The following is a 27,104-nucleotide window of genomic DNA, read 5'->3' as shown; positions in this document are numbered from 1 at the left end:
AAAGGCGCTGAGGGAGATAGCCTTCTTTCTTTCGTTCCTGTCCCTGGCATATGTTCATCCATATGGAACGGGGGGCAGAATCTCTGGGAAGGCTGACATTATGTCAAGTAACTCGCTGAGAGGAAACCATCTTTAGAAGAAAAGTTAGAGGAAGAGACATGAGGAGAAAGCATTTACAAATTTGATAAGGTACTTGTATATTAGAGAACACTTCTCCTGGATGATAACTATTGAAGCACTGAGTACATTTTAGAAAAATAAAGGGTCCAGTAACAAATGAGAAATTAATTTTTTATTACATTTTATGATATGCTAATATTTTAATAGGCAAGGCAAGGCAAGTTTATTTATATAGCACATTTCGTACACAATGGTAATTCAAAGTGCTTTACATAAAGTAAAGTAAAATAAAATGATTAAAACATTTAAAAACAGTTAGAAAAAATAATAATAATAAAATAAAACATTGAAAATATAGTGCATTCAGTTTGGACATTGCACAGTGCTCATTCAATAAATGCACAGCTAAAAAGATGTGTTTTGAGTCTAGATTTAAATGTGACTAGTGTTTTAGCACATCTGATCTCTTCTGGAAGCTGATTCCAACTGCTTGCGGCATAATAACTAAAGGCAGACTCCCCTTGTTTTGTGTGAACCCTTGGTATTTCTAACTGACTCAATCCTAGTGATCTGAGTGCTCTGTTAGGTTTATATTCAGTGAACATATCTGCAATATATTTCGGTCCTAGGTCATTTAGTGACTTATATACGAGTAAAAGTACTTTAAAATCAATCCTAAATGTAACTGGAAGCCAGTGTAAGGACCTGAGGACTGGTGTGATGTGCTCAGATTTTCTGGTTCTAGTCAGAATCCTGGCAGCAGCGTTCTGGATGAGCTGCAGCTGTCTAATGGTCTTTTTGGGAAGGCCAGTGAGGAGCCCATTACAATAGTCCACCCTGCTGGTGATAAAGGCATGAACAAGTTTCTCCAAGTCTTGACTGGAAACAAAGCATCTAATTCTTGCAATGTTTTTTAAATGATAGTATGCTGATTTAGTTACTGCTTTGACATGACTACTGAAACTAAGGCCTGTCTCCAGAATCACACCAAGATTCCTGACTTGATTTTTAGTTGTTTGACCCCTAATAATTAAAATTGAAACTTTTTTTGTTTTGTTTTTCACTTTTTGAGTTTCTTTGTTTGCAACTGGCAAGAAAGCTTTTTCCAGAAACTTTATATTGTCTTTGTTTTTAGTGGACAGCAAATAAAAGGTCTGATATATGAATTATTGATTGCGGTTGCCAGTTAAAAGAAAAAGGCACTTCCCTTCTTTTTGTTAGTTTATTTATTTATCTGTTTGTTCACTTTGTACTCTCAGCTGGTGCTGTTTTGTAGGGTTGAGTGGATGGATGCGTTTTGTTTAGCTGTTCAGGTATTTTTTTCTTACAGTACTTGCATTTTGTAAAAATGTTTACATTTGATTTTGTTTTTTAAAATATAGATTAAGGATTGTCTTCTGCCTAGAACGATTTTTTTTTTTTTTTTATCAAACAAACATACATATATGTACAAACAAAAAGATCCCATTGTGCTTGGCCTAACACACACACACACACACACACACACACACACACACACTCATGGTATCATTACTCGTGCACATTACAGTGAGAGGAGACAGAACGGGGGCACTTTGTAAATGTCATGGGCCGAGGGCTCTTCCACCCTCTTTGCTGGATGGAATAAAATGAATTGAAGTGAACACTATCAGCAGCCACAGCTAGATAAATCTGTCGTTTAAAAGGGACTTGCAATTAGGTGTGCAGGGGCCAGCAGGAGAGCCAGGCTTTCAAGAGCCTGCTGCCATTAACCTCCTTTCTACTGCCACATTGACCAGGGAAGTGTAGTTTTTAGTTCCCCAAGCTTGAATTTGAATCATCCACTCACCAAAAACAACTACAAAGAGGTTGATGCTAATATCTGACCTATTCATTAAAGGGCTGTTGAAAGAACATTTTAATTTTGTAGTTTGACATTTCTTAGTTAAGTAGAATGTAGCGTGGGATTTTGATTCATTTAAGTGGCAAGTCTTTTGAATCAATTCAAAGATTTGTTTCTTGATTTATTCAGCAAGTTACATTGTTACACCACTAGGTGGCCACAGGTGACTTACAAATGACTTGGTGTAAAACAAATGAGTCACTGAATCATTCATTTAACAGATTTATATAAAAAAAATTACCGTCTACTGAGTCAAATTATAATTGTATAGTGTTTTCCACGATACACATTGTTTCAAAGCAGTTTTACAGAAAATCATGTTACTGTTTATAATGTTGTATACAGCTGGGACATATAGTGGACACAAAAACAATCAAGCAGTTGAGATTTGCTAAAGTATATATCGATTTATTTAATTGCACTTTTTGTGTGTGGATAAAGTTGTATATACTTATATTTTCAACTTTATATAGAGTGGGGTGATACTATACAATAGCTTCGATATAAACAATGATATAAACAACCACATAGCTGAGATTTGCTATATAGCATATCGCTTTACTATATTTCTATACTATATTCGTTCAGCATTGTTTTGTTCGGACTCGAAACACACACAGAGAAAAAAAAAACCTAGTTTGAAATGAACAATTTTTTCAGGACCAAAAAAGGCAATATAATGAAGCAAATTTTGAAATTATGTAGATATGTTTCTTCGGAATAATGTGCAGTCGATGAACCGTACACAATAAGACATAAATGTACGATCAACATACTGAACGACGCAGAGCCCCTCGTGCGCTTTTAAACATTTCTGCAGTCTTCACCTCTAGTTTTATCTCACAGTTCACCTCACACCTCTCTCTCTCCAGCGTCCCCTTCCGCTCACCCCTTTTCTCACCCTATCCTTCTTCCTCTCGCGTGTTTTCTTCTTCACACTCTATCTGCGTGACCTTCATCTGCTCGCCACTTTCAGCCAGCACCAAAAACTTAATCACACACTATCAACCTGTAAGGAGAGGAGGGCGAATTCTTCCCCTCCTTCTCTCGGCTCCTCTCTTCTTTAATGCCCTTTGCAGTGGCGAGGAAAGAAGGGGGGAAATTTATGGCTGGTGGGACAGGTGTGGTATGAACAATGGGCAGAAAGGAGTGCAGGGTTATCTGGTGGGGCGCTGGAGAGCGGGCGGCAGGGAAATCGATGTGACCCGTGATACATTGTCATCACAATTCCCACCTCAGCCGGCCTATTTGTCTTGCGTAGGGAGCCCTGGACGGGCCGTGTCAATGTGCGTGGAGAGAGGCCCCGGACAGATTAGCCGGAGTGAATCATGACTGCTCGCGCTCTTTCTTATTCAGCCCCAGTTCTCTCTGTTAATGCTGCTGCAGTGGGGCTATAGTTTGTGGCCTGGCATTGTAGGTGGGAGGGGTTGCCTATGGGGCTTGTGGGTAAAATATGGATTGTATGTATGAAAATAAGAGATTAACTGCTATACGGAGGTTTGCACACAGCAGCTTTCTGTTTCTTCAGAAATCCACTGTGAAGCGCTCACTCAGTTTATCTTCTCCCTGAGAGTGATATTCACGTTTACTGTTTCTGGATGTTCTGTAAACCCTCGCTTTGGATATAGCCAGTTCATCCTCTGGGAAATAAATTTATAGGCTGCATGAAACTCACTTCAAGGTAAAGAGTTTCTTATTTTTTTAGGTTAGAATACTTGATTTTTCCTGTTTGTTATGGAGGGACTCTAAGTAAGCGAATTTTAGGTGGAATTTTTTTTTTTTTTTTTTTTTTTTTTTTTGGAGTATTAAAACTTAATCCATGTGTTTGAGTGTCCTGAACAGCCTGACACAGCAACAGCTCAACCAATAGTGTGAGGCTGGGGGCGGAGCTATCTGATTGTTTGACCAATGGAAGATGGGGAGAATGTTTGGGAGACGTTTTTATCTTTTCAATTCGGCTTGGTGACACATAAATGACACAATTCACTTTAAAAAAAAAAGAAAAAGAAAAAAAAGACAATTCACTTAAAAAAAAAAATAATTCATTTAATTTCAATAAATCTTATTTTTTGCTGTAGTGGTCAACTAATACAGTATATATATATATATATATATATATATATATATATATATATATATATATATATATATATATATATATATATATAGCATGTACATCAGTATATAAATTAGACAGCTGTTAAAGAAAGTAAATGGTATATGAACGTTTTATTGAGTTTGCCTGTCTACTTTGAGAACATGATTCCCAATTCACTAACTTTTGGTTACAGCATTTACCTCCTTTTAAGTCATGTTTCTAACATTTTTTTTATTTGCGAAAAATACTAGACATTTTTCTGTTCTGTTCTATGTTTTGTCAGATGAGGCTCAGTTAGCTTTGCCCATGCAGAAACCAGGGTTCGAGAAGCTTCCTCTGGGCACTCAGACTCTTCCTTCAGGCTTCCCCGCTCCCTTCCTGTTTACAGATGGCCTCTCTTCTGTGGAGACATTGCTCACTAACATCCAGGTACATGCAGTGTGTTTTATTCACTTTTATTCATTAAAATGTGAAGTTGTTATGTTTTTATCCTCATGATTCTCTTCAAACCCTATGCGGTTTTAAAATTGATTAACCACAAACCATTTTAATATTCAAGATGTTTCTAGAACTGTATGCTCCCCCTTGGAAGTTTGCTGAGGCCCCTAGTGGGCCCTGGCCTCCTGGTTAAGAACCACTGCTTTTTATGGTAACTGTAAATGTTTATATGTGTATTAAAATCAAGTGTGTCTTATGTTATGTTGGCGGCTCAGGGTCTGCTGAAGGTGGCCGTGGATAATGCCCGTGTGCAGGATAAACAGGTGCAACAGGAACGCAAGGAGTTAAAGATGGAGCTGTACAGAGAAAGAGAGATGAGAGAGAGTCTGGAGAGACAACTCACCTCTGAACTGCACAGCCGAGGTACATCCACATTCTGATGTTAGGGTGGATCATAAGTGAACTTGCTTTTTATCATATAATACTTTATATAATAGTAATATTTTAGGTCCAGAGTTCCCACAGTCATAGAAATCATAAAAAAAGAATACTGGAAAATTGGTGCAAGTTTCAATAGTATAAATAGTGTTTTATATTTTTTTATTATTTTAAATTAAGCGTTATCCAGTAATCACAAATTACTGAAAAAATTATGGAAATTAATTGGCTATAATGTGTACGAATCCTTCTGGGTTCTCTCTCTCTCTTTTTTTTTTTGGTAAACACATTAACGCGTGACGAGCACTCAGAAAAACCTCAGTGCGCACACCACCAGTTCCTTCCCTACATCTCAACCAAACGTGTCACTGGTGGATTTACTGCCAATTCAACTCCTGCCGTTTGCGCCAAGAAATTAAGCCAATTATTCAGCTGGATAACAACTCTGACAATGTGTACAAACACCTCAATAATTTATTAGCCATGGCTGTTACAGCATTTCATGTTCTTTTAATTCGCACTGTTATATGGTGGATGATTTGGCCAATCAAAGGCAAGTAATTAGAGGTGTGAGGAGGAAGGGACATACATTTAACATCGCACACGAGCGAACACGCCGGGAGCTTGTTTTAGGGTCTTCTGCCAGAGTATTTCAAAAGACTGTTAATTGCTGTGAATCCACACATACACATATATTCAGAGGATTGTGCTGTGTGAACACGATGTGTTGGCGTTGGATATGTACAGCTGTTGTGTTAGCCACATAAATGTGCATTGGACGGTTGAATTTATTATTTTATTAGTAGTTCTATTAGATTGCTTATAGGGTCCCTGAACCCTGAATATGCATAATAGTAGTAGTGATGTCCTAGCAAACGCCTAACAACTAGGACACATTTCCGTAAAGTTTATTAATCTGGGCGTCTAAAAACCTTGCAATTTTACATATCCTGTTTTGAAAGCTGTTGCACCTAGTGCACCATATGTTTTTGTTTTGCTAATGCTAATGAGCACTTTCAAGTCTCTAATGTGTGAACTTGAGTTTGCGCTGGTGTCTCCTAGTGTTTTCAGACACCATGCTGAACGAGCGAAGTGTTTTACTTTTTTTTTGTCTTTCTTCTCGCCCTCAGCCTCTATTCAGAAGCGTCTGAAGAAGGAAAAGAAGGCGAAGAGGAAACTGCAGGAGGCTCTGGAGTTTGAGTCCAAGAGGAGAGAGCAGGTGGAACATGCGCTCAAACAGGCCACATCTCCTGAGAGTCTCCGCATGAGTCTCAACGGTGCGGCTCTGCTCGGACACACACAACACTGGAGCGGTCCTAATACTCACACTTGCGGTCTTTGCATTTGACCACTTCCCTCAGTTTGTCCATTTATATTTCATTCAACCTTTTGTTCATTCTCATTTTTTTTATGACTCTGTCTAGGTCATAACCATTAGCAACGCATTAGGATCATAATCTCAGCTGAGGAAATGGAGTCTGATGTTTATCATAAACGCTCTAAATAAGCAGACTTATCAAGGCCAAACCATTTTCCTAAATCGCTTGCTGTTGTTTTGATTACACTTGTTTAATTGTGAATATCTTAACAGAAGCAGGATTTGAACGGAGCAAAAAACAAGTACATTTGCAAGACATCTGCAAGTATTTTCATGAGTGCTGGAGCAATTATTAGGCTGAGGCTGATTAGAAACAAATTCATTATGAGAAATGCCCTTTGTTTTTGCCTTTCATCTGAGGGGAATGCTAGAAAAAGATCTATATTGTGAAGGTCTGCTGTTACGTCACATCTTTATCTCAGATAAAGCTACTTCCTCTTTTTTTTATCTGTACAACACGGCCTTTGTTGAGGAGATTATTTCCAAGTGCAGCTCAACTCAACTGAGCTAGGTAGACGACATTAATTAAAATATATATGTATATATTAACTTTTTTAATAATACACTGATGTCTCTGATACTCACCAAGGCTGTATTTATTTTATTAAATATACGGCGAAAAACAGTAATAAATTTGTCAAATTTAATTACAAATTAAAACAACTATTTTCTATGTACCATGTTTTAAAATGTAATTTATTCTTGTGAAACAAAGCTGAATTTTCAGCAACATTACACCAGTCTTCAGTGTCACATGATCCTTCAGAAATCATTCTAATATGCTGATTTGCTGCTGAAGATACAGTTCTGATTATTATCAATGTTGAAAACATTTGAGCTATTTAATTATTATTATTATTTTATTTTTTTGGAAACCATAATAACATTTTTTTAGGATTCTTTGACGAATAGAAAGGTAAAAATACCAGCATTTATTTGAAATTGTAAGAACTTTCACAAGAGTTTAATGCTGAATAAAAGTATTACTTATTTTAAAAAAAAAAGTTTTGAATGTGTATTATTAATTAAACTTTCTCCACTTTTTTTCCAGTGTATTTCAGGTTGTAAAATGTGACAATATTTAATATTAACATTTTTAAATATTATTTATTTGAGACACAGGTACCAATGGCATGTTTTACTGATAATGTACGAGAGGTCTAATTATGTGACATATTTGCTTGTAGAGGCAGTGATACCAGAGGTGAAGTCTGAACATAATGGCAACCAGCAGGAGAACTCAGCTGTACAAGGTAAGAGCTTAATGCATTTACACTACATGTGTAACTACCACAAACTACAAAACTCTAAATAAAGACCTGACACCATATGGTCAATACTCGGTATTTGAATGAATGGCTGCAGTTGAGAAGATGCAGCCAGCCATGTGCTGTACATATGGTCCAGAGGCCCCCTCTCTCCTGGGGGCGAACCCCAGCAGAACTACCAGAGTAAATCCTTGAACTTGCCTTGCATCTCATTGGGTCCCTTTGAAGACTCTTTCAGGAGTGAGATTACAAACTGATGTTTTCATGTGCCTTCCACGCTTCCGTTCCCCGAGATCTATTTGCGCTTTACAGCTCTTCTGCACACACTCATACAGATTCATTCTTATCCCTGTTCCATCTGTCTTTCCCTCTTCCCTTCAACCTAGCCTCCCAAATCTGGCCAAAAGTTGTGTTTGATGAATGGGACCTATTATCAACACGTCTGACGGCGAATTAAAGACCCGCTGCCGTACATCTTATTGAAATGTGGGGCTGGGGGAAGGTGAATAAATACATATGTTTACAGAAGATGCAGTGGAAATGGGCTGCAAAGTGCTCCACTGAAAATGAGCGACATTTTTTTTCCCCTATACAGCCAATTTCACAGTTTGCAAATAAAGAGACATCCATTTTTCTTCTGGTTTTGACAGCGGCGCTGTAACAGAGCACTGCTGAAGCGTTTGCAGAGATACCGCCAGTTTGTTTTTTGTTTTTTTTCTCGTTGGGGCAGCACCAGGGTTCATTCTCGGTGTAAAGGGGTCATCGCTGGGTGATCGTGGGTTGAATCTGACACAACTTCACCCTAAATCTGTGGCCCATCTCATGTTTCAAAGTCTGTAACTTTCAACTCCAGGTCAGATCTGCACAACCTGCAGATCAAAGACACGCAGCCTTAGACTAGACTGAGAAATACATCAATTGTTATTTTGTAGGCCGACATCTGGAGATAGAATAGAGCATGCTGTTGTCAAATCTTGTGAGACATTAACTGTGACTCGAGAAAAAAAGTTCAGTGCTCTTTAGTCGGTTTTCAACCATTAAGTGAGTAAACAAAAACACATTTGCTTATTGTACAAAAGCAACAATCCCAAAACAATCCAAACAGTCTCTAGACCTAAACAGCAATTCTGGGTCAAAACCAAGCACAGCCTACCGCTCTCTTTCATTAAGCCAACAAGGAAGTGATTAAAACGGCATTTTATCAACTTGCCGCTGGAGGCTGGCTCCAGAAAAGGAGTCAATTGCATATTAAAATGCCCAACTTTACAGCAGAAAAAAAAAAATGTTTACAGTCTGGTACAAAAAATTATTTGGGTCTATATAGCTAATTTTGCCCTTCATGACAACTGTAAGGGGGGTGATTTTTTTTTTTTTTTTTAAGCATCCATTTAAATTATATTAAACCTTAAAGTTCTGCATAAATAAGGGCATGGCCACTTCAGTGACAGGTGGATTGCCGCTGATGACAATGCTGTCGCACCAGGTGGGCGTGGCCTCAGCAACCAGCTCCCACCCTTTTTGCCCAATTTCGATTGTCCGGGAGTGATCCGCTGATTTGTCATGACTTTGTTTTGTAAGAATGTTTCTGGCTGTTTGGAGGGGATTATTTAAACATGTTATCCACATTACTCCCAAAGTTTCCCCCTTGCGTTGGATTCAACATTACGGAGGCCCTAAAGAGTCATAGTGATGTAAAAAACGATGGCAGGAGAAATAATCATATTTCCATGCTTTGGGTTCACTCCCAAATTTTTGAGCTCCCCAAGAAGCCTCATGTTTGTTTCTTGAGAGAATGCAAAACATTTGTGAAAGAACAAAAAATTGGCCACAAACAGAAAGTATATCAGGGGAAAGCAAAAGCTTTGAAATATTTGTATATTATATCTTTTATATTCATATATATGTATATATATATATATATATATATATATATATATATATAGAATTTTTTTTTTTTTTTTTTATGAATACCATTTATTACAGCAACATTTTATGTATATTTACTTGACAAATACCAGTTCTCAGTTAATTCTGAATAACCGAAAAACGTCTTTTTCATTTGCAACCATTTTTAGTCACAGTCTGGAGGCCTGTGGAATGTAGTCTGTGACTTGAGCTGAGGCGTCACTAATGTGAGCGTAACAGCAGGGATGCCCCTGACCTTTAGAGCAGCGAGCAGAACCAGGAAACCTGAAGATAAGATCTTTCCCTCATAATGCAGAGGTTAATATGAGGTGCAAATGAGTCTATGGGATCTGCTATGGGACAGTAATCGCTCTGACACAGTTCTTTAGCTGTTCACTTCACGAGTAGTGTAAAAACAGCTTTGCATTACACTTTCATACCTCACTAAAACAAGTTCAATATAGTTCCAGTTGATAATTCAGTTTAGGGGTGTAAAATGAATCGTACATTGAGACAACAATTGTGGATACCGTATATTCAGTATTCGATAAAATGGGCTTACCAATTGGATAACGGGAAGTGATGACTCCTGCTGAATGAGAGTTCTGAATGAAGGTTCACGCCAAAATGTATTAAATAGTGGTTAGAGAGTCTGACTTGTAACTGAAAGGTTGCTGGTTCGAGTCTCATACCAGGAGGGATTGTAGGTGGGGGGAGTGTATGTACAGCCTTTGAGCAAGCCACTGTACCCCAACTTCTCCCCGGGCGCCGCAGCAAAAATGGATGCCCACTGCTCTGGGTGTGAGTTCACAGTGTGTGTGTGTGTTCACTGCTGTGTGTGTGCACTTTGGATGGAATAAATGCAGAGCACTAATTCAGAATATTGGTCAACATACTTTGCACGTCACTAGGGGTGCTCCGATCACGATCGCCCGATCCTTATGTGCATCTCGTCAGTATTCGGTTGTTAAGTGATGACTTTAGAAGCGCTGTTTCCGGGTCCAAGCCTCAACTCGCTTCACTTGAGAATACGACCTCAGCAGCCGTTTATGAGCACTGTTTATTCATATTAATAATTTAAGCTAAACGCTTTCAAACTTACGATATACAGTAAAATGTCCGTGCTCACAGCGTTTATATATTTTTTTATATTTATATTTTCATTGTCTAGCTATCTGGGACTTCCGTATGGAGTTAAAGGTTAAGATTATAACTATTTTGCCAGTATTCTATCACATTGTGAGTTTATATTAGCACCTTTTGTTGTTTTCTCGTGGTAACTGATAGAGCGTTTGGACACGGAAGTGCTGCTACTGTACGTGACGTCAGACTTAACAACCGAAAAGCCGGTTCTTTAATCAGCGGTTAATTCCATCAGGTGCGTGATTTCACTTAGAGCTGCTGTTACTACACAGAGCCGTTGTTAACTGAGAGGCTGCGCAAATCCACGTTCATTTTCAGCGTTTATTTTCGCATTTTCTCAGTTAACAAAGGCTCTGTGTAGTAACAGCTGCTCTAAGTGAAATCACGCACCTGATGGAATTTACCGCTGATTAAAGAACTGGCTTTACTGACGAGATGCACATAACGATCGGCCGATCGTGATCGGAGCACCCGTACACGTCACGTCACTTTCACATCTAAATTGTTACAAACTGAAGGTAGAACATATCTAATTTGTTGGTTAAGGAATGCACGGGTTTTGTCCAGGAAGGAAAAACATATTTTACAATTATCTCTACATTGCTTTATCTAGATGTTCCAAAGGTGTCTGTGCAATCATTTTACAAAGTCTGGCAGTTTGTGTATGAAGTCTGTTGTCCGCTCCACCCTTCCCCGAGCCTCACCACATTTATCCATTACAGCCGGCAAAAATCTAATTAGCCCCGTGCTTCTCTCCCAAGTCGGACTTCACAGTTTTGCAAGCTTAGCATTGACAGCTGATTTCATTAGGTTTGATTGTCCTTGCCGAGATCCCACTCGTGGGGCTAAAAGCTTTTTGCGCTTTCTCAGGTTCCACCCCTGTGTTGGGGCCATTACGATGACCCGTGCCTTTTCTGATTAATCAAGACGAGTGGCGCTAACAGAAAACTGCTGAACACAAAAGGAGGTGACATCACTTTACAAGCCGATTAAGAGAAGTGTGGAGTGGTGAAAGAGAGGGAGTGAAGAAGGGAGGTGAAAATGTAATTAAGATGGAGCAAACCAAACTCAAAACATTGCAGTCACACTCAATGAGCGTCCTTCCGGAGAATCCAACAATCAACTCTGAAAGTGTGCAGATTCCGTATGGGTCTATGTGAACACACTGGGCTACAGCACACAAATCAACCTATTAATGTGTATCATGCTGTGATATAACTAGGGTGAATAATTAAGGAAGAGGAAGTGGTTTTTGTGTTTCGAGAATAAGTGAGACCGGGCTTTTATGGAGAGCGCCATGTGTTGTGGAGAAGGTCCCAGAGGAGGACCACCCTCACATCCTCATCCATACTACATGTGGGGCAAAAGATGCATAGGGTTGACCTCATCGCTGGCAACAGTTACTCATTTACTGAAATACTGATGTAAGGAGAAGAATGTTCTTGAATAGAACTTAAATATTTGGATGTTTCCTTTTAGGGCTACAAATTGATGAAAACAATAAAAAAAATATGTGAATAAAAAATATGAAAATAAAAATAGCCAACAGCAAATATTTTATTGATGGTCTCCTTATATACAATATTTAATTCATATTTAAATATTTAAATATGCGAATTTAAAAAATAAATCAATGCATACTGATTCAGTCTCTCATTAGCATAAAATAATGCAAATGTACCTTTTGGTGAATTTTACAGCAAATTTACTTTACAAAATTACTTTTTCAAATGTGGAATAATATTCTTCAATGCTGGAATTCAATTTTGTATTTTATCTTGAAATTAATGAATAATGCAAAGAAGAAAAAATATAATTGTTGCTAATTTAATTAATTAATTAATTAATTAAAAAAATTGGCCTATGTATTTTAAAGTATATTTATTATATTAATATTTTTTTTACAATAAAGTCTAAAAGAATTAGCAAAATGTTGCCAATTATGTAACTTTGAACCCTGTATAACAAGATCAAGATTATATATGTATATATACATACATATATACATGCATATTTTTTGTTCCAGCAAATATGAGGTACTAAAATTCAAAAGAATGTGCAAAATCCATTTGTTGTTGTTTTTTTAGATGCATGTGACATGGTAATAACACTGGTATTCACAAAAGAGAAATGAATCTTCATCTTCAACGAATAGAGGTATTTTGGCCCACCTCCTGCTTAACAAAACAGATAGTGTCCTGCTCTGTCAGGTCTCTGTATTAAGTGTATGAACTATTAGCTCTAGTGTCTCATGGGTGCAGCTTCATCATGGCAGATTTAGTCTGCTGTCAGCCATAGGACTCAATTAATTGCACTTCAGGATATTACTCGTAACTCATATTTCAGAGCAAGTGAAATACCTCTACTTCTATTTATCTGCTCTTGCGTCTCTCCCTCCTTTCAGCACCAGCAGGCCTCATGGCATTCATGCATTTCAGATGGTTCCCATATAATATGAATGTCACATGTAATGTGTTATACAGCACATTTAATATTCATGCTCTGTGTATGTTTATAAACAAAAAAAGAATTGAATGAGAAAGCAATTCAGTTGACAGCTTATCAAAATCAGAAATTCAGCCACTTTCCACAAAAGAAAAGGGAGAGTAGAAAAATGAGGTCTAAAATTCTAAATAGTCAAACGTTTCTGAAGGTTAGGACAGTGTTTTTTTGTTTTTTGTTTAATGGATCATTTGCTTAAAATTCCTTGAAGTTAAAATAATTATATTATTTATATAACTGTTATATTAGCGGTTTTATGCTTGACAGAATTAGGAACATGTCTGAATACAGTTTTAAAACTAATCCTTATTTGTGTGATTCTGTTATTTATAGTAATAAAACAAAAACTAAAATATTATAAATAATGTTATTTTGTTTATTTTAAAAAGACAGCAGAATGGATAATAGGGTTACACATGTAGTATTAAGCTGTAAATTAAGTACAAATGTAAATTTAAGATACATTCAGATACATACAAATATAAATTGAGCTCTCACTCAGTAAGGCATAGGTAGTTTTTAATCAAATTGTTAATTTGGATTTATTGATAAAGCTAATTATACTTTTTCTTAAGTTGATAAATAGATGTTTTAGATGTCACTGACAAATGCAGTGAATGCAACAATTTGTGGAAAGTATCACCAATCGACATGTAACTTTTTTTTACATATCTGGATTGTTATTTTTCCATGACCAGTTTCAAGGAGAACAGCTTTGGGCTGACCCATAGATTATACGCATTGATGTGAACACACTGTTTCTGCACTCCCAGTCTTACACTCTCGCCGTCCATGTTCCTTGAGTGGCGTTTTGTTTACATCCTGCATACATGTTAGCTCATCTGTTGGTGCTTGCAGAAACGAGCATGTTGAAGATGTAAAAGCACTCGAGTCCTAATGAACTGCTTCCTGTGTGACGGTGCGCTGCGAGCTCTCTGATTAACATGCATCTGCAGCACTCCTGCCTCTCAACCACCAGCTGTTTCTCTCTGATCTAGTGCCTGACGGCCACCGCAAATATGATTCATTCTGAAAACTTGCTAAATTTTGATGTTGGAAGACATTAATGTCTTTGTTTTTGCTCCTTTTTTAATTATGATTCTTGACTCACGAAGTCTTGTGATTCTTGGGATTAGTGGAATATTAGTTTGAACAGTGCTAAAATATATATATATATATATATATATATATATATATATATATATATATATATATAATATATATATATATATATAAATGTGTGTGTGTGTGTGTGTGTGTGTGTATATATGTATGTATATGTGTATGTATATATGTCTTTATACATGTGTATATATATGTGTGTGTGTGTGTGTGTTTTAAACGTTCAGTCAGATTAAAGTTACTTTTTTATGGATTACAAATGCAAAAATAGTTAAATTCACTGCTCTCACACATTTTATCTTCTCATTACAGAAAACAGACCCTACTCCAAACCTCCCATCATGTACTGAAGCCTCTGGCATCTTTAGTCCCTCAACAGACAGCTCACACCACAGATGGATGGGACAACATGGAGAGGGGTTTGTGGGGCTTTTTCCCGGAGGGAAAGTGGTGCGGGTGCTGAAGACCAGGCACCTGAAACCCGTGTACAGGACTGGAGTGTGTATGTGTGTGGAGGTGCAGTGCGTTTGCAGTCCTCATGAGACGTGTGTGTGGGTCTGAAGCCCTGCTTGTTGGCGACCTTTCAACACCACATGCACCGACTTGTAAAAAAAAATGTCTTTCTCTCTTGTTTTGACTACTTCTACATCCCACACTTTTTTGAGATTTAAAGAAGTTTTTTTTTTCTGGATTAAAATGTCATTACCTGATGAATTACCCTTCTTTATGTGAAGCACACAGCATCACCCTAATCTAAACCTATGTCTAGATTATTATTATTATTATTATTATTATTATTATTATTATTATTATTATTATTATTATTATTGAGTGTTATCTGCTGATCCCCCATGATTCTGTGCACCAGTGATTCTGAACAGCACAACAGTCTTGACGAGTCTGTAGAGAACTTTATCCACAGCACCTCTACATGAAAGGAGAGACAAATATTATGTGGACAGACTCCAAACAAGACACATGTGCTTCTTTAATAAACATTGTCTACATTTGTTGTTTTGCCTTTTGAGTAAGGGATTCTATATCAAAGTTTCCTTTTTTTCTAATTTGTTGTATTTTTTTAGAAAGTGTAGAAATATTTTCCTCATGTTGTCGTTTCCCTGCCCTATGTTTATTATTCTGGTGTTTATTTTATTATCTGGTTTGTTGTTTTTCATTGTATTTTAATCAGCATTTCAAACAGATGCTCAAGTGATCTTGACACAAACGTTCTTTGTACGTCTTTGTTGTCTTACTTTGCCCCGCGACAATGTTTTCTCTATTGCTCCTTAACTTAACAAGTGAAAAAAAGTTGTTCATTTGATGTTGCTATAAACACAGTATTACAGTACTCCCTGTTCTGTTTTTACCTGTTTATAAAGACTTGTAAAAATGCTTTAGCGTTTGCTATCCTGACGTTGTTATTACATGGATACATTTTTAGTGATGAAAAGAGACGAGAAGTACCCTTATGCACACCCAGAGCAAGCATGCTTGTAAATACAATGATGAAAAATGACACCTATCAATTGAAAATAAAATGCTGCCTCTTTAAATCTATTTTTAAACATTTCTAGACTCCATAGGTAATGCAATCACAAATTGGCAGCTATCAATGATGTTGAATGTTGTTTTAAAATGGCAACAGACACTTATCACAGACTTGCACATGCCACAATGAATAAAACACCCCTATGAACATATTGGTAGTTTTTTTTTCTTTTCTTTGAGTAATAAAATTAAAATAGAAAAATTAGCATGTTGCATTTAAGTTATTTTCATAGATGTTTTCAATTCAATTCAAGTTTATTTGTATAGTACTTTTTACAATACAAATCGTTACAAAGCAACTTTACAGAAAATTATGTTCTGTGTATGTATGTAAGCAAAGCCACAGCAGAACAGTGTTTCGTTACTCAATGATGTGTTTTTAAACAAATAGGGTGAGTAAATGATTCAGTGAACCATTCATAAAGAGAGTCACTTCATTTATTGAATGAATCAGCCATTTGAACAAATCGGTTGAATCAATAACTCAACCACTCATTAAGACAGTGAACTGCTGCCACCCACTGGTGGTTTGGTTTCATATTTAAAAGTATCATTGCATTTTTCCATCATTTCATATTTGTATGTTAAAAAAGGAAACATTAATCTTATAACATTATTTATACATTTGCAATTTTACTATGTTAAACCTCTTATCATCATTAATCCAACCATCTGAGTAAAGATGGAAGTGGAAAGATGGAGTTTGTTGAGGCTGATTTCATTTGAATGGTAACAAGCAGACAGTGTCTTATTATTCTAACAATGTATTGATAAAATGTAAGAATTTGACATAAATGATGACACGTACATTAAATAAGGTTAGGAAAATATTGCCATTCATTAAGTGTTCTAGAAATCAATCTGAAATATAACAAACGCTGATTAAAGTAAGACCTGATAGAGCACTGATGAGACTATTGCTTTAGAATAAATTACATAAATAATAAAAAAAAGTGCACGTCAAGGCTTAATGTCGAGTCCTGTTTAAATGTTCATGAAATTACAAAACTGTTTCGGTTGACCAGTAGTCTGAATGGTATGAACGCAGGATCTTTATAACTTCCTTAATATATTCACCTCACTGATGTTGTACTTTTTTTTAATTATTTTTTTGAAGCGGTGCGCTTTCATAAATATACACATGGGCCTCGCATCACAGCCTGAATCTCTTATCATCCTAGCAATTCATAAAACCCACGGATCTGAAGCTCCACTGTCCCAGAGGTGTTCAACATGAAGCAAATACGAGCGAGCACCTCTCACCTCCAGCTGCCAAAGGAACTGACCTCATTAGTCACGTACCTTTAAGCCGCCCAAGCCGTCGAGTAGCAGACTACATTTCCCACTGCGACTGCTGCGCTTCATCTGTTATCTGCAACTTCCTGGACTTCTGGGAGTTGTGGGAAGAGAAGCAGGCCTCCTGATAGAGCCCGGAGAGCCGCTGCCTGAATTTGCCCTACGGACAAAAAAAGAAAAGAAAAGAAGGTCCATTTTTGCACTTCAATTAAAGACGAGTCGTTTGATCTACTCTTGATTAGCCCCTCTCCTCCATGACTGGCTTTATGTAAAGTAGTCAAAGTACTTCATTTATGATTAGTGATGTTTTTAGGGGTGGGATTGAGGTGAGTGTTTGAAACACAATCGCTGCGGTGGACTATTTAATCAGTGGAAATAAGATAAAAACAGAATCATTTGCATGTGTTCCATTAAAAACATTGAATCTGATTAAGGCTAACAAGAAGGTAGGGATTAAAGGAGCGGACGAAAATGGAGAGTCATAAAAGCTTGACATCAGAGTCAGGTGTGCGTCTCTTTTCTCTAGCCTATAATCCATGAGAGCTGATCCACATCAATTACAAACAATCTGTTCTGGAGATAAAGTATAACACATGGCCAGGATCAATAACTCACGACCTTTTCAGAAGGGAGCTGTTTGGACAGATCATGCCACCGTGACCATAAACGATTTACTCTAATGAAAACATTGCAACTTTATGCCAAGATATACTTCAATTATATATATATATATATATATATATATATATATATATATATATATATATATATATATATATGCACACTATATGAACTGCATTTGAGTATTTTAACAGTAATATTTTATGCTAAAATGAATAGATTAAAGTGTATATCATAGGTGCTTTTCGCAGTAATTATCAGTTCAATATCTATCTATCTATCTATCTATCTATCTATCTATCTATCTATCTATCTATCTATCTATCTATCTATCTATCTATCTATATATATATATATATATATATATATATATATATATATATATATATATATAAATCTAATATTATTATAGTAAAACAAAAACTCAATATATTAAAAAACATTTTTTATATTATAATATATAATATCATATACTGTATGATAAAAAACAATGCTATTAAATGTAGTTATTTCTGTAGCAGAAAACAGACGAGCAAACTCAGTGAAATTGTATACATCCTAATGGTCTTCCTGTTTGTTGCCTTTCTTTTTGTTCCAAAATAGTAATTTCTTTTTACAAGAAAATCTTCACTTGGCATCCCACACTCTGAGTGTGCATGCACAATGTTACAAGAAAAACCCACCCCCATAAACAAACACACACACACTCACTCACACTTGACTAACACACCTTATCAGCACTACAAGACTAAATAAAACCCAAACACAGGTTGTTGTTGGCTGTTAAAGTCGGAGTATGTTATTGTAAAATGAATGAATAGATGAGTAAAGGCAGTTGAAAGGGAGTTAAAGAGCTCACTAAAGTGGCTGTCTAGTGGGGAATCGTGGGATATTACCTCCAGGCTACATTAAAGACAATTCAAACAGCAGTAAATTTCATTGTTAAAAGATAATAGTGAATAATAGGTGTCTGGATGTGTGTTTGTGAAGACAAAGCAGTGTCTAGGAATGTTCTACTCCAGTTTCCCCTCCTCTCGCGCTAAACAACTGAAGTAATAACTAGAAACAACTGCAACAAATTGCTGCGTTCGCGACTGTTAGTGGAAATGCACCGCAGAGATTTTCCTTTATGGCAAATGATGGGGGTTGATGCTGTTTACAGAAATGCTAATTAAGAATAATGAATTTCTGCAGAGACTGTTGTTTTGCAAAGGTAATACTGAGCGCTAAAGACTGCCTACTTAGCCCTCTACTTTACTTTTCTGAGATCACAAGGCTCATGGCAGATTAAAAAGCCCATAAAATCACTTGAAAAGTGCAATATATAATAATATGTGCTCACACATTTACCACTAAATCAAGTTTAGCACTTTTTAAACATAGGCTCTGAGTATATCACAGCTACAAACCACGATTTGCTACTTGCTAGTTGGGTGCTAATGTACTTATTTAAGTAGTCAGTAAGATGAGTTTGACTTTTTACAATTATTTATTGTTATATTTCTTTATTTTTATTTTTTGTTTGTTTTGTTTTTTGATGATGATGAGAACGTTCTCATCTCATAATTTTAATATATATATATATATATATATATATATATATATATATATATATATATATATATATATATATATATATAAACAACAAGAAAAGTACACTCCCCTTATTACACACTGCAAAGTATGTTGTTAGTCATTAAATTATAATTTAGCCTGTGACAGCAGTGTTAAAAGCAGTGGTGGTGTATGGCAGGTTTAAGGCAATGAGGGCCGCTCACTGATAATGTATTGTTTTCCACAGATAACGTTTTTAGCAATTTCTCCCCACAATTTAACTGTGCTATTCATTTATAGCATTCAAATTGAACGAATTGTTTACAGTCATTTATTATATGTGGGGAGGTTGGGTCTATCTAATTCTGCTGCAGACACCTGATGGAGAGCCAGCATTCTGGAATATTCCAATAAACATGAGTCAATTCCAGCAGTGTCAGAGCATTTGACTGGATTGCAAAATGTGTAGTACAAGATGAGTCAATGGGTCAAGGGACTGCTCATTTTGTCATGATGTAACAGTAGTAACAGCAGATTTTTTTTTTTTCCCCCATGTAATTACTAAATGATTAGAGAAGACTGGGATACGCTACCAGTGAGACGTCTGTTGTCGCGCTTTTCTAAATATAAATAACCTGTATAAAGTTTTAAAAAACAACAACTTTGATTCGATTGATTTAATGAGTATTTAACACTTACTGGAATCGAAGGATGTGATTTTAGCATTAGTTGTAGTAGTAGTAGTAAAAACAATAGTGTATAGAGCACATATGCATCACCTTAATTTAGGAATTAGTCATATGACCTGTGCAAATGGTCGAGGGACATGAAAACACCCATAAATAAGAAATGATCTGCATCGCACCAAATGTCAACCATTTGTGCTCACAGATGTTTGTTTACTTATTTATCAGTTTCCTTTATCTTACCAGGTAAGACTTTGAAAGTTGCTGTCAGCTGTGTGTGTATTTGTATTTTAGGGTTGACTGGAGCAGTGGCATCATGGCCATATGGAGATTTCGGGGAAGGTGAGAATAGCAGAGCACAATGAAGCCGCCCACCCCCGAGACAGATCCACACATGCTCATTCGCTCATAGCTGAGGTGAGCAGGCTTGTTTTTACTGGGTCGGGAATCGCGTGGGGAGGCTCACGTAATGAAGCATGGAGCCAGAACTAGGCTACGCCACAGCAGGAAAATGTCAAGTCGCATCTCACTGCACTCAAAATCATAAATCACCACCTGTATTATTCGCTTGAACCTGTACACACACATCCACGTTAAAAAAACTGAAGGTCACAGGAATGTGCCCTCTTTCCATAGTTTCCAAAAATTCCTGGAACATCTTCTTGATGCATTTGAACCTCTATTTTCCCTTTCACACACCTGATTATATGGATTAACCCAAGGGTATGTCCTAGGTCCCTCACACATTTTGCCAAGATAACACAGAAAGCAGGCAGACAGCATGTTCTTTTATTAAATAAATACAAAATCTGTGTCATCAGCTTGTGCCTACGTCTGACTGTGGAGAATCTCTAGTGTTTTTCACCCTGGAAGTCCTATGGGCTAGTCGTTCTGCATCGTGACGTCTCGTTTATGCATTCTCTCAAAGAGCTGAGATGGCGGGACGGTGAGTTGAAGTGGACCGCGTAGCGCAGCACTTCACAAACGGGCTGTCAGCGTGTGATAAATGGCATCATCACAGAAAAACCAAACAGCACCAGCGGTCCCTCCAACCAGCCTTCCTAACATATTAACACATTTATTTATTTCTGTGCCACCACGCCGTAAATAGGAATGTTTTAAAGCAGGGCAGACTCAGATGTCTGCGGGCGATAATGCTGGTCAGCAGCTCTCCGAGTTCTGTCCACTGCTGCCGTTTCTCGCTGGATGTGTGTTTCATTATTTAGAGCTGTGAGCGCTTGTGTTTGTTTTGTACATGAGTTTACTTTTCTTTTCTTTTTTTTAGAGGGTCTTCAAGGAGGAGTTGTTCTTAAATAAAGAATGTCTTTTACGCAGTGCAAGGAAAATATGTTGCAATTATAATATTTTCTAATGTAAAGCAAAATTGACTGTTAAGTAAAAAATATTAAAAAGTTCTTAATTATAAACAAGAGTATGAATTATCATATAGATAATTCCCTAATAATGGCTCCTTGTCTAAGACACTTCTAAAATATTAGATCATTGTTGGCATACAATAAGAATATTCACTGAAAGGTGTTGAAGCTGGTGTAGAAATGATTTTCACTCAGAAATGCCTAGTAAATTTCAAACAGCTAAAGAAATGGAAGTAACACATTGAATTAAACATGATCTTTTGGAAGTAAAAAAAAAAAAAAAAAAAAAAAAAAAAACTCCAATAATCTGTTTTAATATACAACTTTGAAAAATAATTTATTACAGCGTACAGTTATAATCTTGAATGATGAATCTGATGAGAAATTTTATAGTCAAATCACTGACTTTTAATGGGAAACTTTTCCATCTTGGAAAATCTGAGAACAGGCACGTTTTATTTAGTCTAAAATTCTAGAAGATACATGAGATTACTGTATGAGATTGTGTTTCTGAAGGGGAAAAATCTTACATTTGCTCTCCATTTAATGTTTAGAACTGAGATATGATTATTCTTTCCTATTGTGAAGTGGGATGCACGTTGGATCACTTCTGAGTATATGAGAGCACAAGTGCAGACTCAGGAAGACACTGAAACATGAGGGAAGACTCCCAGACCGGGATCCACTTAGTTCTCCTACAGTCGGTCCAGTGATCTTGACAACTGATGGATTGTTTTAGTTTTCCTTATAAGTGGAGCAGAACTGGTGGAAAACATGTTGTTCTTTGTTACAAAAACACAGAGACTGAGTTCACACGAGAGAGTGAGTTCACACTTCTACAAACACATCTAGTGGTTAAATGAAGAAGAGGAGGATAACACACACACACACAAACGGGCAACATTTGGTGGTGTCCAGTGCTAAGGTAAGCTACTTTGTACGTAGTTCAGTATAATTTAAGCTACACTTTAGAAAAAAGTAAGCTCCATTACAGTTTACTGACTACTGTGTCTACATACAGTAGCAACATATATTTAATTAAACAAATGATCAGATTAAACACAACAACCTATTTTACGTAAAGAATAGTGCAGTACTTTTCAACTAAATATTTGATGAGTCAATTAGTGAATCTCTATTCTGAAAGATAATCATAGTGAGCCTTAAAGAACTGATTCGTTTGATTGAATCAAACTTACCTATTAGTGATATTACTGTAAAAGTGTGTTTGATTATGGCCTCAGCACACTCACTATCCAGAAAATTTGATTTGATGAAGTATTACTTGCTTAATGAGTTGCTTATTTTTTTCCACAGAATTTATAAAGGTTGAAATTTCACTGAAAATGTCATCGATATTTGTCAAATTGTCACTTTCACCATTAATACTGTCCAAATAAAACATTTTAATGTAAGCTCACATGATGAAAAAGTTCAAAACCTTCCATAGAAATGTACTTTTGTACAGTATCGTATGTATTTTATTTTATTAAAAAAAACTTTAAAAAAAGAAATTAATCACTAAAAGGTTCCTTAGATTTAGAAAAGTGATCATGGTAAATCAGTTTAACACAGACTGCAGCCCGTGTGTGGGTGCGAGTGATGACCAAGGCTCAGTTCTCTGGAACATCTGCTAATGCTGCGTGTCTGGCAGACTGGTCCATACAAGCCTTATCTATTATTGATGCACCTCTCAAAAACATATACATACATACATATTCAGACGCACCGTTTCCTCAGTTAGGGAGTATTTATGGGCACATTTGCCCCGTGCTTCATATGCCATCAAAGCTGAAACTGACATCGGCAATCTTTTTGGTCATGTGGATGAATCGTAAAATAGACCTTTCTGGCCGCTCTTCTCTCTTTACATGTATATGAAACCTGCATGTGTCATCTAAAATCTTGCTGGCAAGTAAATCTCCTCTATGTTGGATATTATTAAAGTAATGTGGCAGGTTCAATACAAGTTGTGTCAATTATCACAATAAATTATTTTGATTCATTTGTAAAAACAAGAATAAGAAAAACTGATATTATCTCAGTGTGCATCTAGTAAAAGCACTGCAAATACAAAATGCCTCAAGGTCTGACTGAAATACTGAATAAGTGTGTGTGTGTGTGTGTGTGTGTGTGTGCGTGCACGTGTGAATAAGTGTGCAAAGGCTCATCAGGCTAATCCAGATAAAGCAGTGAAGGGTGAGTAAACAGCAGTGGGGGAGTACTGGCACTGTAATTAGTGGGTGGCATATGCCAAAGTTGTCAGAAAGCATTTGAGCACAGTGTTAACGTGTGCGTCGCTGCTGTCTGTCCCTGTAGAGGAAGAGGACACAGCGACACCAACACACACACAAAACACACACCTACTGACGGCCACAGACACACCGGATACTACGGTACTAGAAGAGAGGATACTTCACTCTATGCTTTTCATTACATGCAAAGTGTCAATTCATGTATTTCTAGTGGTTGTTTAAATCTAAATGTCTGTTATGTACTATTGTCCCATTTTCACAGCTCATGCATCCTTTCAGGAGGAAAAAATGGTAGCAGGAAAAAGAGAGAAAAATATACTGTACTACATGGACTCCTTCCAGATTCCCAGATTTCTCAGAAACAGAAGTCATCATGATTGCATAAACTTCCATACCAAAAGAACAACCTTCACAATATTCTTTTCAGAACTAAAAAAAAAAGATAGACAAAAATAGAGAAAGATTGATATCGGCAGTCAGAGAACAATGTCAAAACTACTCCCACAGCTGCTGTTTTTGAAGCAAACTGATAAGCAAATTGGTGTAAAAATAATATAATACAAAGTATAGTGTATATATAATACACACACACACACACACATTTTTAAACTTTGCAGGATTAAAGATGCTGATGACCATTGAAACTCGTAATCACAGTCTGTGTAAATGGTCAGGTTTTTCACACACACATGTAAAATGATAAAATATACATATGAATAATAATAATAAAAAATAATTAAACAATCTGATTAAAATGGCTTAATCATTTCAGTTTTCATTTACCATTAAACTTGGCTCAAACTGTAGATTGATAGCCTATTTAATCAAAGTCTGAATTTATTATAAAAAGTACATTTTCTGGCACAGATAATTCCTTAAATCGTTGCATGCATGTAAACAACAGAAAAGCATACAATAATTGATTTTTAGCATTCAATTTGTGATCCTTTCAAATATGGTTCTAATACAGATACTTACCTAATCTGGCCTACAACTAAACCCTCATCTCCAATTCTCCTTTTTATTTAGGATTCATTAATATTGTTATGTAGCAGAGGATTTATAGGAGATGTTACATTAGGCCTGGTTTGAAAGTACTAAAGCAACACGGTGAAGCACAAAGAAAAAAAAAACATGCAGAAGCAATCTAAAATGCCATGATTGCTTCAACAAATGAGAATATTTCAATCATTCGCTGTGATGATGATAAGAAATAAATGTGCAACACTGATCAATGCGAATTTGAGATTTACACCAATCAGACAAGGAAGTGCGCTTTAAATCTTGACATAACCTTAGTGATCAGTGTTCAATAGATCTGCCTGATTACACACAGGAAACAATCCAGTCAAAGAGCACAATGTTGCAGTACGGAAACAATTACAAATATAGCTGCAAGCAGCAATACCGGGGCCAAGCCCTGAAGGGCTGTAGCCAGAGCAACGAGCGGGACGAAGCAAAACGGCCAAAACGGTACTTCCATCGGACCGACGTTACCCACCCCGGATTCGATCCCACGACCTCTGGGGCTCGGGACCGGTGCCTTAGCTAAGTGCGCCACATTAGTTGACACACAGTTTGCATGGCACAGAAGAGAGGTTAAGGTGTGAGGATGAGTTCACTAAAGAAAGTTGCCTAGCATTTGAAGGTAGTTTAGTCAATCCTGGCAAAATTTACATCCATAGATTCGGCATTACCCGAGGAATAGAAAGAAACCAAGATCATGTTTTTGCAACTAATTGTTCAAAAGCTATAAGCAGACATGTGAATTTTTGGTATCTCACGACCCATAGGTGGCGCTGTTTCCAACTTTGGGATATATTCTCAGTTCATAGTGTTGATGAAGTGTAGCAAGTTTTGTGGCGATTGATCAAAGCACGGCCGAGATATAGCCTCTCATACAATTTCGATTCAACACTATTAACTTCAGAGCATCATAACTCTTTTTTTGACCAGTAGGTCGAACAATTCTGTTCAGTCATTTCCGTGCGGATCGGTCCAAAGATCGTCTGAGGAAATTTTGAGAAGAATTAGGCCACATTTGAAGGAGTAGTAGCGAAAAAACGGAATACTGTACTTTTCATAATGCGGGTTACTGTAATGGCTGGAATCTTAATATAAACTATTCAATGTGAACAGTGTGAAGAGAGGAATCAGGTGTACTAAGTTTTATCTTGATAGAAGAAGGTGTTCAAAAGTTATAAGGAAAAATGTGCATTTATGGTATATCATGACCCATAGGTGGCGCTGTCCCCGAATTTGGCATGAAACCTCAGATCATGGTGTTGGTGAAGTGTATCAAGTTTAGTTTCGTTTGATCAATGTTTGGCCGAGATACAGCCTCTTAACCGATTTTGGGTCGACCTCGTTATGTTCACAATTGAATAACTTTTGAACAAAGATGAATATCAAAAATCTGTTCAGTCATTTCTGTGCGGCTCGGTCCGAAGATCGTCTGTGGCAAATTTCAGAAAAATCAAACCACTTTTGAAGGAGGAGTAGCGTTTAAACGGAAACACTTAATTAGATTAATAGCAATTACTGTAATGGGTGGAGACTTAATGTAAGGTATAGAGTGTAATCTCCACGAAGAGAGTAATCATGTGTACTAAGTCGTATCTGGATAGACCAAAAAGTTCAGGAGTTATTAAAGTTTCAAAACTGAATTTTTGAACTGGTGGTGGCGCTGTAGAGTTGGTCTTAGAGACCCCAAAGTTGGTCAGATCACTATTGGTGACCATCTCTAAAAGTGTGCCAAATTTCATCATTTTCCCATGTTCCCTTCATAGGGCTAGCATAGTGATCGATTGTTTTTGCTCGAAAATTCTACCAAAAACAATCGCTATTAAAGCTGCAAGCAGCCTTTCTGGGGCCAAGCCCTTATTGCTCTTTGGCTTTTAAGGGTTTTTCAAGCAACTTTTTCAGCACTTTTTACAGAACAGATAGATTCAGAATTACAGATAAGGTGAAATCAGAAGGTCTGATGAGAACGAACGCAGAATGAAGTTACAAAAACACACTTATTTTTGATCCCATTTTAAGAAACTTTAGTACAGCTCTTACCCATGTAATAAAGGAATTGAAATGACAACTTTATACCCAATTTTAAACTTTTCCCATACAGGTTTCGAACCCACAACCTCACAGGTTCAGAACCAACGCATTAGCTAAGTGTGCCACATTAGTTGACACACAATTTACATGGCACAGAAGAGAGGTTAAGGTGTGAGAATGAGATCAAAAGTTCAAAATGGAATAAATTCAAATGAGAATGAACACAAAGAAAGTTTTGATTCAATTCAAACACACAGTGAAAATCCAACATCTGGAACAGAACAAACATTACCCACCCTGGAATCGAACCTACAACCTCAAAAGGTCAGAACAGTGGCTTAGCAGAGTGTGCCATTCAGTCAATGCATTTTAAACGGGCTGCAGTGGAGACGGTAAGGTGTAAGAAGCAAAAAGCATTAG

The 27,104-nt window shown here is 36.8% G+C and overlaps 1 protein-coding gene across 4 annotated transcripts in view; it reads left to right on the top strand.

Annotated features, from left to right (window-relative positions):
- The window catches only part of LOC113070059 (dachshund homolog 2-like), a 159,617-nt gene extending 143,575 nt beyond the window's left edge, over nucleotides 1–16,042 (top strand). For 2 of the 4 annotated variants that reach the window (XM_026243219.1, XM_026243221.1), the window contains exons 8-12: nucleotides 4,384–4,529; nucleotides 4,814–4,961; nucleotides 6,107–6,253; nucleotides 7,542–7,607; nucleotides 14,607–16,042. In XM_026243219.1, the coding sequence (XP_026099004.1) occupies nucleotides 4,384–4,529; nucleotides 4,814–4,961; nucleotides 6,107–6,253; nucleotides 7,542–7,607; nucleotides 14,607–14,644 (545 nt within the window). In that variant the 3' untranslated portion in view covers nucleotides 14,645–16,042. Of the gene's footprint in view, nucleotides 1–4,383; nucleotides 4,530–4,804; nucleotides 4,962–6,106; nucleotides 6,254–7,541; nucleotides 7,608–14,606 lie in introns of all 4 variants that reach the window. The other 2 variants (XM_026243218.1, XM_026243220.1) reach the window with 1 other exon arrangement.
- Nucleotides 16,043–27,104: the final 11,062 nt, after the last annotated feature.

The sequence above is a fragment of the Carassius auratus genome, unplaced genomic scaffold, assembly GCF_003368295.1.
Source record: "Carassius auratus strain Wakin unplaced genomic scaffold, ASM336829v1 scaf_tig00002951, whole genome shotgun sequence".
NCBI lineage: Eukaryota > Metazoa > Chordata > Actinopteri > Cypriniformes > Cyprinidae > Carassius > Carassius auratus.
The sequence above is the reverse complement of the archived record's forward strand: the minus strand, read 5'-3'. Positions and strand labels throughout refer to the sequence as shown.